This window comes from Musca autumnalis, unplaced genomic scaffold, assembly GCF_047663935.1.
Source record: "Musca autumnalis isolate F117 unplaced genomic scaffold, ASM4766393v1 scaffold_5, whole genome shotgun sequence".
Classification (NCBI taxonomy): Eukaryota; Metazoa; Arthropoda; class Insecta; order Diptera; family Muscidae; genus Musca; species Musca autumnalis.
The window spans coordinates 190,556,428-190,569,217 of record NW_027412088.1 but is presented as its reverse complement, the minus strand read 5'-3'; the positions used below and the strand labels follow the sequence as shown (position 1 = coordinate 190,569,217).

At 37.5% G+C, this 12,790-nt stretch overlaps 3 protein-coding genes across 14 annotated transcripts in view; 2 read left to right on the top strand and 1 right to left on the bottom strand.

Annotated features, from left to right (window-relative positions):
• pdm3 (POU-domain protein pdm3) overlaps nt 1-12,790 on the bottom strand; it is a 352,720-nt gene that overhangs the window by 119,424 nt on the left and 220,506 nt on the right. The window lies entirely within an intron of this gene.
• Nucleotides 2,052-3,345, top strand: LOC141387246 (uncharacterized). Its single transcript, XM_073956624.1, has one exon. It carries the CDS (start codon nt 2,213-2,215, stop codon nt 3,137-3,139), a length of 927 nt encoding a protein of 308 aa, XP_073812725.1. The 5' UTR covers nt 2,052-2,212; the 3' UTR covers nt 3,140-3,345.
• LOC141387248 (uncharacterized) lies at nt 3,345-6,839 on the top strand. The gene has a single exon (XM_073956625.1). The coding sequence runs from the start codon at nt 5,904-5,906 to the stop codon at nt 6,705-6,707; it is 804 nt and encodes a 267-aa protein (XP_073812726.1). The 5' UTR covers nt 3,345-5,903; the 3' UTR covers nt 6,708-6,839.

Genomic DNA, 12,790 nt, shown 5'->3' with positions numbered 1-12,790 from the left:
GAGAGTTATGGTGCTCTCCGACAGCCACATATGGTGACATAGGGATTTTTTACACCTTTCGGGCTATTTTCCTAAGAAATATGGCCTTGCCCCTGAAAAAAACTTTTACCGTCGTAATGTGGGTAGCGAATGCAAATAGCTACAACAAAACCCAAAATAATTCGAGAACAGGTCTTAAAGTGAACTTATCCGAAATTTTGTGTGGGAGGTACCAGAAGGAGTAGACAAATATAGTCCATATTCGAAACTGATCTATATCTGGTAGATATTTTAGGAAGTGCGAAGTATGGATTACATCGGTCACTCCCTTCAAGAGTTATCGTGCGCACAATTTTTCCGAACATTTTTGTGGGGGAGGTACCTGAAGGAGTGGACCGATATGGCTTATCTTCGAATTTAAACTATGTTTGGACAAAATATTACGAAGGCCAAATTTTGGACCGAATCGGCAGATCCGTTGGAGAGTTATCTTGCGCTCCATCCACTACACACGGTATCATAGGGGCTTTTTCCACCTTTCAGGCTATTTTCCCAGGAAGTATGGACTTGCCCCTGATGAAACTTGTACCGTCGTATGGGGGGCAATGAATACAAGTTGTTGCAACAAAGATCAAAGCGATTCGAGAGCAGGTCCTAATCTGAACTTATTCGAAATTTTGGAACCTCATCTAAGTCTGGTAGAAATTTCACGATGTGCAAAGTATCGTGCGCACAAATTTTCCGAACATTTTCGAACTTTTGTGGGGGAGGTACCGGAAGGAGTGGACCGATATAACCCATCTTCGATCTTAAACTAAGTTTGGACCAAATATTAAGAAAGCCAAATTTTGGGCCGAACAGGTTAATCCGTTCGAGATTTATCGTGCGCACCAGCCAACCAGACAGACGGACGGACATGGCTAAATCAACTCCAAATTATCTGAAACACATTTCGTCCAAACATTCTTGGGTCGATGAAGCACATTTTGCCCGCATGAAAGTGTATATCCCCTTGTTAGCATAAATGCTGAGGGTTTAATAAATAAAATCCACAATAAAACCATCAATTAATAATTCTTATTTTTTATTTTTGCATTGATATACTTGAACCAATATGAATAATATTGAAGACAACCCAAAATGAAATCATAAACCTGTCGCAGCAACATATCTTTTATTGCAAAAAAAAGCTACAAAATTATTTGACAAGTTATAGACAGACAATTAGAAAATCACATTTATGTCTCAGAGCATAATTCATACGACCAGCCAGCCAACCAGCCAAACACCCACACACGCTAAACACACCACATTGTCGAGCATTTAAACATCAAAACATTTACAGACTGTTTGGACAGACACCGAGGGAATGTAGACTAGGAGTGTATTCTGGCCATCATCATCATCATAACAACCCCACCATGACTATGGAAAAAGAGTTGTCTAAATGTTGCCATACCAATCACTGTCTTGCAAATGAAATTCAAGCATAAGACGGGTATAAACAGTAACAAAAAAAAAACATACAGAGATGAGATTTCCTTTTGGCTAAATAATAATAACAACAACAAGAACCACAACAGCCAAGGAAATCTTGAAACTATTTATTATAAATCCAACTAAGCCAACTAATAATGTTAAACATTTTTGTAGATGTGTGTATGTTTACGGATTCTGAGTCCAACGTTTTAATTAATACAACAGCCTAAAGATAATTTCTAGAAATGGACAAACTTTTTGGGCTCCAAAGCTAGAATTTTTAAATGAATTTATTTAATGTTGTTGATATCCTGTCGAGGAGGTTGTCTGTCTGTCTGCCTTGCGTGGAGATTTTGTTAAGTAAATGTAAACACTCCAACCACAAAGTTTGAATTATAGTTTTCAAGGTATGAGCGGGTGTGTGAGAGAGAGAGAGATACAGAATTTCTAATGAGAAATTAAAATGGGGATAAAGGTTTCTTATTTTTCTACAAACATTCCAGTGGGGACAGGGAGATACTTCAACTGAAATCTACTTATTTTTTAAATACCTTTTCCAAAAAACATTTTTAAAAATATATACCATCGACTATGGGATTTCCTTCAAAACCAATCAAATAAAAATTTTCAAGTATTCAATTTACACTTCTTAAAACATTATAAAATATTTATAAAAAAAAATAAAATCTTGAAAAAACTATTTCCGCTAAATTTCATCTTCAAACTTTGTGCAAAGGATTTTCCTTACAAAACAATGCTAAAATCCTGTATATCCCACAATTTAAAACGATGTCTGCTATCAACATCCCCCAATCGTCGTTCATATGCGAAAAATTGTGAAATCGATTGTCCCAAGCCGAAGGGATGTAAGATGACGGGTTATCGCGACAACAAAGAAAACAAAAACCCCAATTGTTTGCCAAAAGAGCCGAAATGTGGCAGCGCCTCACCCAAAGAAATGAAAGCCCAATCCCCCAAGGAAAAATCCGAAAAACCCGATAAAGCTCTTGCCTCATGTTGCAACGAAGAACGCCTTCAAAAAGACCCATGCTACAAACGGCGAGAGCTGTGTGAAAAGAAAGACTTCAAATTGCACAATCAAGTATTACCCCTAAAATCGGTGTGGGAATACACAGCTGAATGTTGTGGAAATCCCTGCCCCGAAATGTTACCACGTTTTGATCGTTTGTATTATTGTGCCACGGACAAGAATGCCAGGGAATATCAGCAAACTTGGGTCGAGTGTCCACCGGTGCAAATACGCAAACGCAAGGTGTGTTGTTATGATAGTACGGAATTACCTCCCCTATGTAAACGCTCTAAAACGGAATGTGCCCAAACGGCGTGTGCCTTTGATTCGGCAAAACTGAAGGCATTATGCTGCTTGGAGGCTACAAAGAAATGTGCTCGCTTAAAAATGCCTTGCTGTCGTACCTCAAGGCAACCACCATTGTGTAAAAATCCCAGAGGTCCCACGGATTGTCATAAGAGATGTTGTCCATATCCCTCATTTTCAGAGTGCTGTCGACCATGTCCCAAATCCAGAAGGCCTACAGAATGTTTGTGTTTGGAAAAACGCTCCAAATGTGAAATGTATATTCAGCTAAGGCGTAAGCTAATGTATGATCTACCACCACCCCTGCCTGCGTGGCCACCAAGATTGATTGGACCAAAGTTTTGAAAACCACTCACTGGGAGATTTGAGATTAATATAATTTATGTTATTTTTATTTTTGTTTCTTTGTGTAATTATGGGTATATAAGGGATTCTATATTGATTGTTAGGGGTATCCTTTGATTTGATAACATACAAATCTTTATGTAAAATCCAATTGAAAGGAAAAAAATTGTAAATGTCTTTAATAAATGATTTAAAAAAAATAATAATTTTTGTTATTTTTTGAATGTCAGGGAAACTGGTCCCAAGGTCAATTCCGAGGCCATTAAAAATCTTCTTAAATGCTAGTAAAGCGGCGATATCAACATTTTGTTGTATAGTGGCACAGCTGTGCGTATGAGTAAGAATTTGTGGGTAATAGTTATACGACCTGCTGTGCATGATAAATTAAAAATACCGGAAATACCCAAAAATCGCCTTTTTATACCCTCCACCATAGTATGGAGGGTATATTAAGTTTGTCATTCCGTTTGTAACACATCGAACTAATCATTTGCGACCCTATAAAGTATATATATTCTTGATCAAGATAAAATTCTAAGACGATCTAGCCATGTCCGTCTGTCCGTCTGTTGTAATCACTCTAGCGTCCGCAATAATTGAGATAGAGTGCTGAAATTTTGCACGCGAGGGTCTTTTTTCCATAGGCAGGTCAAGTTCGAAGATGGGCTATATCGGTCCACTCTTTGGTATAGCCCCCATATGACGGTACCTCCGGATTTGAGGTATTTTGACGTTCTTCGCCACATTTGCAGACCGAATTAGCTATAATTTGGCACTTAGGGTTCCTAGTGATCAACAAACTTATATCCCAAAGGATATGGGCATAGGTCCATGTTTTGGTATAGTCCTCATATAACGGTACCTACCGATTTTCGGTATTTTGAGAATTTTAGCCACAATTTTTAACCGAACTATCTGCAATTTGACATTTAAGGTTCTCACTGGTCATGAAATATCTCCACCAAACATCGTCAACATAGATCCATGTTTTGGTATAGCCACCATATAAGGGACCTCCCGATTTTCAGTAATTTGAGAATTTTAGCCACAATTTTTAACCGAACTATCTGCAATTTTACATTTGAGGTTCTCAGTGGTCATGAAACATCTCCACCAAACATCGTCAACATAGGTCCATGTTTTGGTATAGCCCCCCTATATCGGTACCTCCCGATTTTCGGTATTTTGAGAATTTTAGCCACAATTTTTAACCGAATTATCTGCAATTTGACATTTGAGGTTCTCACTGGTCATGAAATATCTCCACCAAACATCGTCGACATAGGTCCATGTTTTGGTATAGCCACCATATAACGGACCTCCCGATTTTCGGTAATTTGAGAATTTTAGCCCCAATTTTCAACCGAACTATCTGCAATTTTACATTTGAGGTTCTCAGTAGTCATGAAACATCTCCACCAAACATCGTCAACATAGGTCCATGTTTTGGTATAGCCCCCCTATATCGGTACCTCCCGATTTTCGGTATTTTGAGCATTTTAGATACAATTTTTAACCGAACTAGCTGTAATTTGACATTTGAGGTTCTCAGTGGTCATAAAACATCTCCACGAAATATCGTCAACATAGGTCCATGTTTTGGTATAGCCCCCATATATCGGTACCTCACGATTTTCGGTATTTTTAGAATTTTAGCTACAGCTTTTAACCGAAATAGTTGTTATTTGACATTTGAAGTTCTCAGTGGTCATAAAACATGTCCAACGAAACATCGTCAACATAGGTCCATGTTTTGGTATAGCCCCCATATAACGGTATCTCCCGATTTTCGGTATTTTGAGAATTTTAGCTGCAATTTTTAATCGTACTAGCTGTAATGATCGGTATTTTGAGAATTTTAGCTACAATTTTGTCTATTCAAAAATAATCGTCAATATTGGTCCATATTTTGGACCATCTCCAAAAGGAATTATCTCTGCCCCAACATTTGTGTTCACAGTGTAATTTAAGCAATAGTGGGAGGCAGTAGGCGTCTATCCATTGCCGAAAAGTTGTTCCACCTAAAATTGTGAAAGGACCCTAATTATTCCATTTTAATTAAGACTATTTTATGGTGGAGGGTATAAAAAGTTCGGCCCGGCCGAACTTAAGGACTTTTTACTTGTTCTCTTTGTTCTTGGAATACGTTACGGCTGAAATAGCACTCAGAGAATTCTTAAGAAAAATGACAAAATTCTTAAGAAAAACGCAACGAAACACATCAGAGAATATTCGTAAAGAAATAGTGGTGTTTTCCTCTCCTCTCAGAGAAAAAATTCTCTCTGAGTAAAGAATTTTATAACGATTCTTGACACCCCTACGAGGCATTCAGTTGTGTATTTTGTAGCCTCTTCAAGGCCTTCCATAGTCGACTTCTTTGAAAAGTTGAAACTTTGTGAATTCGATTCGAAACTCGAAAAGACTTCTATAAGATTTCGCATTTATTTCTCTATTTTATTCCAAAAAGAGATGAACTCTAAAGATACAGCCATGCGTATGCTTGTTATTTGGCTGTTAGTAGTTATACGACCTAAATATCAACGAAAAACCCTCTGATATGACACTTTGATAATCATTTCTTAATTTTCATTTGAAAAACATGCTTTGGCTTTTTTGGGGAAATTAAATAAATATACAAAATTCAAAAACTTTTCAACATTCTTCAACTAAAATTCTCTGTGAAAAGTTGTCTATTTTTTCAAAAATTTCTAAAAATTAAAAATTCTAAATCTAAAAAAACTAAAACTGACCATTCCCACTAAACATGGCATTTAAAAGCTTGGCACAAATATGTCGCGTGGGTCATTTGCTGGCCCAACCCACAAAAATGGCCCTAGTCAACTCCCCGAAACCCTCTACACCCATTATGGCCCAATGTCGCCATTGCCAGCTGGTCTATCAGGCCCGTGAAGATTGTGAAAAGAAGCCGGAGGTGAAATGTGGAACGCACTTCAAAAACGAACCCTGTGCACCACTAAGCAAGAAATCCAAAAAGAAGAGCAACACAAAACAAAAAACAACAACAATTCCAACCCCAGTGACAGGAAATGAATCTGAAATCCAATTGAAAATCCCCGATATATGTGACTCAAATCCTTGCAAGGATGCTGTAACACGTTTCGATTTGTTGTTTTACAAACGTTCAGATAAATCGAATCGAGAATACCAACAAACTTGGGCGGAATGTCCACAATTGGTAATAAAACCCAAAGTGGTTTGTAGCTATGAAAACATTGTGTATCCTCAAATGAAGAAGAGGCCAAGGCAAGAACGTCCCACGACAGCATGTAAGCCACCAACATGTGGTGCTAACACCAAATCAACTTGTCCAAGCTTTCAATTGCCAAATTGTCGTAGTGCACGTAAACCCCCTAAATGTCATGTTAATCGTGAACCTAAGAATTGCACAAAACTTAATGCCCCTTATCCGGCGTTTTCGGAATGTAGACGTGATATACCGAAGCCTTTGCATCCGGTTGAGTGCAAATGCTTGGCCCTGCCAACAATGTGTGAAGTATGGGCTCACTATAATCGCATGCGTGCTATTAACTCTGGTAAATCGGGTTAGGGGGGAGAGAGAAAAACAAATATGGGGAATATTTTATATAAAAATTAAAAAAAAGTATTTGTAAAAATTAATTTTTGTTAAAAAAATAGAAAGATAGTTATTATAATAAATAAATAAATACATTTGACAAAATATTTCAACTTTTAATTAAAGGTGAAGTTTACCTAAGGCGTATGACTGATGTTAATTTGTCGTTTAATATACGACCCTATGTACATTAGTTGCTAATAGAGGCGGCGGCTTGAATAATACAAGTATAGCTAAAAAATTACTGGTTATTTATTATTCAACTTGTAAAATATTTTTTTTCCAATTATGGTAAAATTTTTCAAAAATAACAAAAAAACCTTCGCATTATTTCATATGATATCTCAGATATCTAATATAATTTACCTTATGATTCTCTAATATAATTTACCTTAATATCATTATCAGGAGGGAGTACACTTACCTGAAAAGAGAGAAAAATGGTAAATTTGTATTAATTAAATGTCAAAATAGTGTTAATTAAGGAAAAAAACGTATAAACTGTTGTAAATAAGAATCAAGTTGAAGATGGGCGTATGACTAATATTTGAGGCGTTAGTAGTCATACGACCCACGGTATCAATGGGAGTTATGACAATACGTAATTTATGAGAATTGCTTAAGAATTCTTGGATTTTAGATTTAGAATTCAATATCGACAACACGTTGAAGAGAGATTCTTTCTCCTGACTGCTTTTTTGGTATCGGACTGTAGGGATTTTTAATATTTTGCCTCTTCAAACCCTTGGGCCCAAAAAATATTGAATTTGAGTTTAATGATTTTAATAAAAATTGCCATTAAGAATTTGAGAGGACATTCTCAGTTTAATTTTTAACTTAAAAAAGAGTCGCTCACACTAGATTTCGGTAATCTAGTTCCTAGTTCCTTGTACTAGTTCCAAAACGTATGAGTATACGAAGTTTGTTCAAAGAAAAAATTTGGGCCATTGGAACTGCGAAGTGAACTAGATAGTTCCATATAGTTCCTTTGGCATAACTCTAGCGCACAGTGCTTAGGCGTTTTCTTCCTAGGGGTTAATCTATATTGGGATGCGTTTGCGTTTGATATCTTGTCAGCGCAAGATATTTGCTTTAACGCACAATTTTGACATACGCTTTTGTATTACAGATTGCGCGAATGCCAGAAAATAAAATGGAAATAATAGTTGCGCATGGAGATGGGAAAACGCATTGCAGACACATTTAATTTCCATACGCATCGCAATAGAGAGTAACCCCCCTGAACTGTATTAAAACCGTTATACGAAAACATTGCCAATTTCTTCTTGATTTCTTCACGTTGCTGCCCTAACGTCACGCTCAACGGACTGATTTTGGATGGTACCTTATGTTTTAGGTTGGAGGTTCGTGATTGGCCAAAGGCAGAAAGTGCTGGGCTCCAGAATCTTAACCCACTTAGCGCCGAGAATATTTATACCCTATACCACAATGTGGAAAAGGGTATAATAAGTTTGTTTTCCCAAAAATTCATGTAACGCCGCGAAATATTCGTCGTAGACCCCTCATGTGGTATACCAAACTTCATATCTCGACGAGATAAAGCGATTTAGCGATGTGTGTCCGTCCGTCCGTCCGTCCGTCTGTCCGTCCATTAAAAATTGTAATCAAGCTAGAGGCCGCAATTATGGACCGATTGTCACGAAATTTAGTATGGAGGTCGGGTTTGGACCAGAATAGAACTGATTAGTTTTTGGCGATGATCGTGAAATGTTAAAGGGATGAAATGGACCAAAAACAAAATTTTTGCTCGATTTTGTAGCCGCTCTGTAGGTCGCAATAATAGTCCGATCGGCGCGAAATTTTTAACGTAGTTTTGGTTTGAGATGAAGAAGTAGCGTGCAAGTCAACGGTATGATCGGATAATATTTAGCGGGTTAAATTGATCAAAACTTTTGTGTGAAAATTGGTAAAATTTCTAATGCACATCTTATAACAGCTAGCCCGGAAAGCTAGTGCACAGGGATAGTGGTATAGGGTATCACATGGTCGGCCCCGTCCGACTATAGTCTGTTCTTACTTGTTTTGACTTAAGATGAATGTAAGATTTATGATTAAATTTTTATCGAATATTTAAATTTTTCCTCAAAAGTCGAAAATTACAAAAAAAGTCGATTTTTTTGAATTGCTTGCGTTTTAGGCCAATTGCGTGGAAATCCATAGGCCAAACTTATAAGCATGGAATGATAGATAACAGAAAATACTATAACAAAATGCAAAAAACCCCACAAAAACTTGGGAAAATGTCCGAGTTTTACGCCAAATTTTGCAACCATTTTTGGTGGCATTTAAACGGCCAGTGGCTTTATGTGGGTCAATGGTGGATGAATGAATGGCTAACAAATAATGATTTCTTTAAACTGAAGATTTATTCTCCAAAATTGGCCCTAACAGTGCCCATAGGCGAGATTACATATGGATATAAAAATACAGACATAAGACCTTCTGACGAGTTCTTCTATAGATCGAAGACCTTTTGTGGAGGGCTTTAATAGAAAGAAGATCTTCCTAAGGGATCTTCTGTAGTTGGAAGGAATTCTGACGAGGTCATCTGTAGCTAGAAGGGCTCCTGAGGAGTCTTTTATAGATAAAGGTCCCCTTGAAGATGCCTTTTGTAGATAGAAGACCTACTGATAAGGTCTTCAATAGACAGAATCACTTCTGACGAGGTCTCTTATAAATGGAAGACCTTTCGACAGGGTCTTCTAAAGATAGAAGACCTTTAAACGATGTTTCTTTAATTGGAAGACTTTCCTAAGAGTTTATATTTAGAAGATCTTTCTAAGAGGTCTTCTATAGATAAAATACCATCTGATTAGGTCTTCTGTGGATAGAAACCCTTCTGACGGGGCCTTCTATAGATAGACGAGAAGGGCTCCTGCGGTGACTTTTATAGATAAAGGTCCTCCTGACGAGATCTTTTGTAGATAGAATACCTACTGATGAGGTCTTTAATAGACAAATTTACTTCTGACGAGGTCTTTAATAAATGGAAGACCTTCCGACAGGGTCTTCTAAAGATAGAAGACCTTTAAAGGATGTTTCTTTAATTGGAAGACCTCCCTAAGAGTTTATATTTAGATTTCTAAGAGGTCTTCTATAGATAAAATACCATCTAATGAGGTCTTCTGTGGATAGAAAACCTTCTGACGGGGACTTCTATAGATAGACGACTTTCTGACGAGACCTTCTTAAGATAGAAAACCTTCTGACGATGTCTTTTAAAAATGGAAGAAATTCTGACGAAGTCTTCTATAGATAGAAGATTTTGTGGCAATAGATACCAGACATCCTACCGAGGACTTTTTTAGATAGTATACCTGCTGACGAGGACTTTTTTAGGTAGAAGACCTACTAGCGAGGCACTCTATGGACAGAAGACCTTCTGACCAAGTCTTCTTTGACGAGGTCTTCTATAGAAGAAGACCTTCTGACGGTGTATTCCTAAGATATAAGACCTTCTAAGGTCTCCTATAGATACAAGATTTCTGACGATAGATATCGGACACTCTGACGAAGTCTTTTATAGATAGAAGACCTGCTGGCGAGGACTTTTTAGATAGAAGACCTACTAGCGAGGCCTTCAATAGATAGAAGACGTTCTCACGAGGTCATCTATAGATTACTGCCCTTCTGCCGAGGTCTTCAATAGATAGGGAAATTTCTGACCAGGCCTACTATGGATGGAAAATCTTCTGACTACGCCTTTAATAGATAGAAGACTTTCCGACGGGGTATTTTATAGATAGAAGACTTTCTGACGTTGTCTTTTATAGGTGGAAGACCTTCTGAAGAGGTCTTCTTTAGGTAGAAGACTTTCTGAAGAGGCCTTCATTAGTAAGAAGACCTTCTGGCGAGGTCTTCAATAGCCCAAATATCTTCTATCGAGGTCTTCTATAGATAAAATACCTTCTGACGGAGTCTTCTATAGAAAGAAGACCTTCTGACGAGGCTTCTATATTTAGAAGATATTCTACAGTCTGAAGACCTTCTTACAAGATCTTCTATGGTTAGAAGATATTTCTTAGAGGTCTTGTATAATTAGAAGAAGATTTTCTGACAGGTTTGACGATGTCTTTTATTAGTAGAAGACCTTCTGAAGAGGTCTTCTTTAGGTAGAAGACTTTCTGAAGAGGCCTTCATTAGCTAGAAGACCTTCTGGCGAGGTCTTCAATAGACAAAATATCTTCTATCGAGGTCTTCTATAGAAAAAATACCTTCTGACGGAGTCTTCTTTAGAAAGAAGACCATCTGAAGAGGCTTCTATAGTTAGAAGGTCTTCTGTAGTCTGAAGACCTTCTTACAAGGTCTTCTATGGTTAGAAGATATTTCTTAGAGGTCTTGTATAATTAGAAGTCCTACCAACGAGCTCTATTACATATAGAAGCTTTTCTGAAAAGGTCTTCTAATGATAGGAGACATTCTGTTTTCTTATAGAAATACCTTCTGCTGTTCTATCTGAAGAACTTATATTCTTCTATATGATGACCTTTCAGTAGGCTTTCTTATCTTCTTTTATTCGACGACCTTTCGATTTTTTAAGGAAAGATTTTCTGGTTTTCTAATGAAGATTTTCTGGTCTTCCATAGGAATAATGGCTGGTTTTCTTACAAAGAATGGCTGGTCTTCTAATAAAGATTTTCTAATCTTTGATGGAAAGACCTTCTGGTCTTCTATTTGATGTTATAGATTTATTCTATTAGAAGACGTTTGGTCTGTGATAGAAAAATCTCTGGTCTTCTATAGGAAGACATAATGGTCTTCTATAACAATATACTGCTCTTCTGTAGGAAGAACTTCTGATCTTATATACGAAGGCCAACTATTCTTCCATAGGAGGACCTACTTGTCTTCTACATGAGACCAACTGGTCTCCTGCACGAACATTTGCCGGTCTTCTGTTAAACAAGTAAAAAAGTAACAGTCGGCTTTGCCGACAGAGATGTACCTCAGCCTTTGTATATTGAAACAATTTTTTTCCGAAAAAAGGTATGTATTTAGGGGGTTTAAAATTTTTGGGCGTTTGAACCGACAAAAATGTTGATTAGGATTAAAGATCAAAAGTTTAGCGGAGGAGATACTAAAAAGAATGAATCTCCAGCCACTACATATGGTGCCATAGGACTTGCCCCTGAAAAAACGTTTACCATCGTAATTGAGGCAGCGAATGCAAGTTGCTTCAACAAAAATTAAAGTGATTCGATAGCAGGTCTTAAAGTGAACTTATCCGAAATTGTGTGTGGGAGGTACCCGAAGGTGTGGACCGATTGATTCCATATTGAAACCTTATCTAAGTCTGGTACACATTTCACGATGGGCAAAGTATGGACGAAATCGATTCCTCCCTTCCAGAGTTACCGTGCGCCCAATTTTTCCGAACATTTTCGAACTTTTGTGGGGGAGGTACCTGAAGGAGAGGACCTATAAAGCCCATCTTCGAACTTAAACTAAGTTTGGGCAAAATATTACGAAAGCCAAAATTTGAACCGAATCGGTTCATCCGTTCGATAGTAGCCAGACAGAAAGACGGACGGACATTGTTCAATCGACTCCAAATTGTCTGAAACACATTTCGTCCAAACATACTTGGGGTCTAAAACCATTATTTCGATGAGGCACATTTTGCCCGTATGAAAGTGTGTATACCCTCGTTAGCATAAATGCTGAGGATATAAAAACCATTGTTCTTCTCAAGGCAGACCGACTTGTTTTCCAAGCGAAGACCTTCTGATCTGGTTTCCTACATGAAAATTTGCTGGTCTTCAATAAGAAAACTTTCTGGTCTTCTATAAAAAGACATTCTCGTCATCGAGCGAAGACTGGTTGGTCTTATAATAAAGACTTTCTGTCTACCTGGTCTTCAATGCGAAGACCTTTTGTACTTCTATTGGAGGATCTAGGATTTTTTTAGTTTCTGTTGGAAGATCTACTTCTTCAATTGTAAGATCATCTGCCTTTTTTGGAAGACCTTCGCTTTTTTTTAAGAAGACGTAGGAAAACTTTCTGGTATTTTATTGGGGTTTTCTATAGGACGACAT

Excerpts from the sequence above, each read along its gene's own strand:
- LOC141387248 (XM_073956625.1), top strand. The coding sequence starts at position 5,904 with ATGGCATTTAAAAGCTTGGCACAAATATGTCGCGTGGGTCATTTGCTG.
- LOC141387246 (XM_073956624.1), top strand. The coding sequence starts at position 2,213 with ATGCTAAAATCCTGTATATCCCACAATTTAAAACGATGTCTGCTATCA.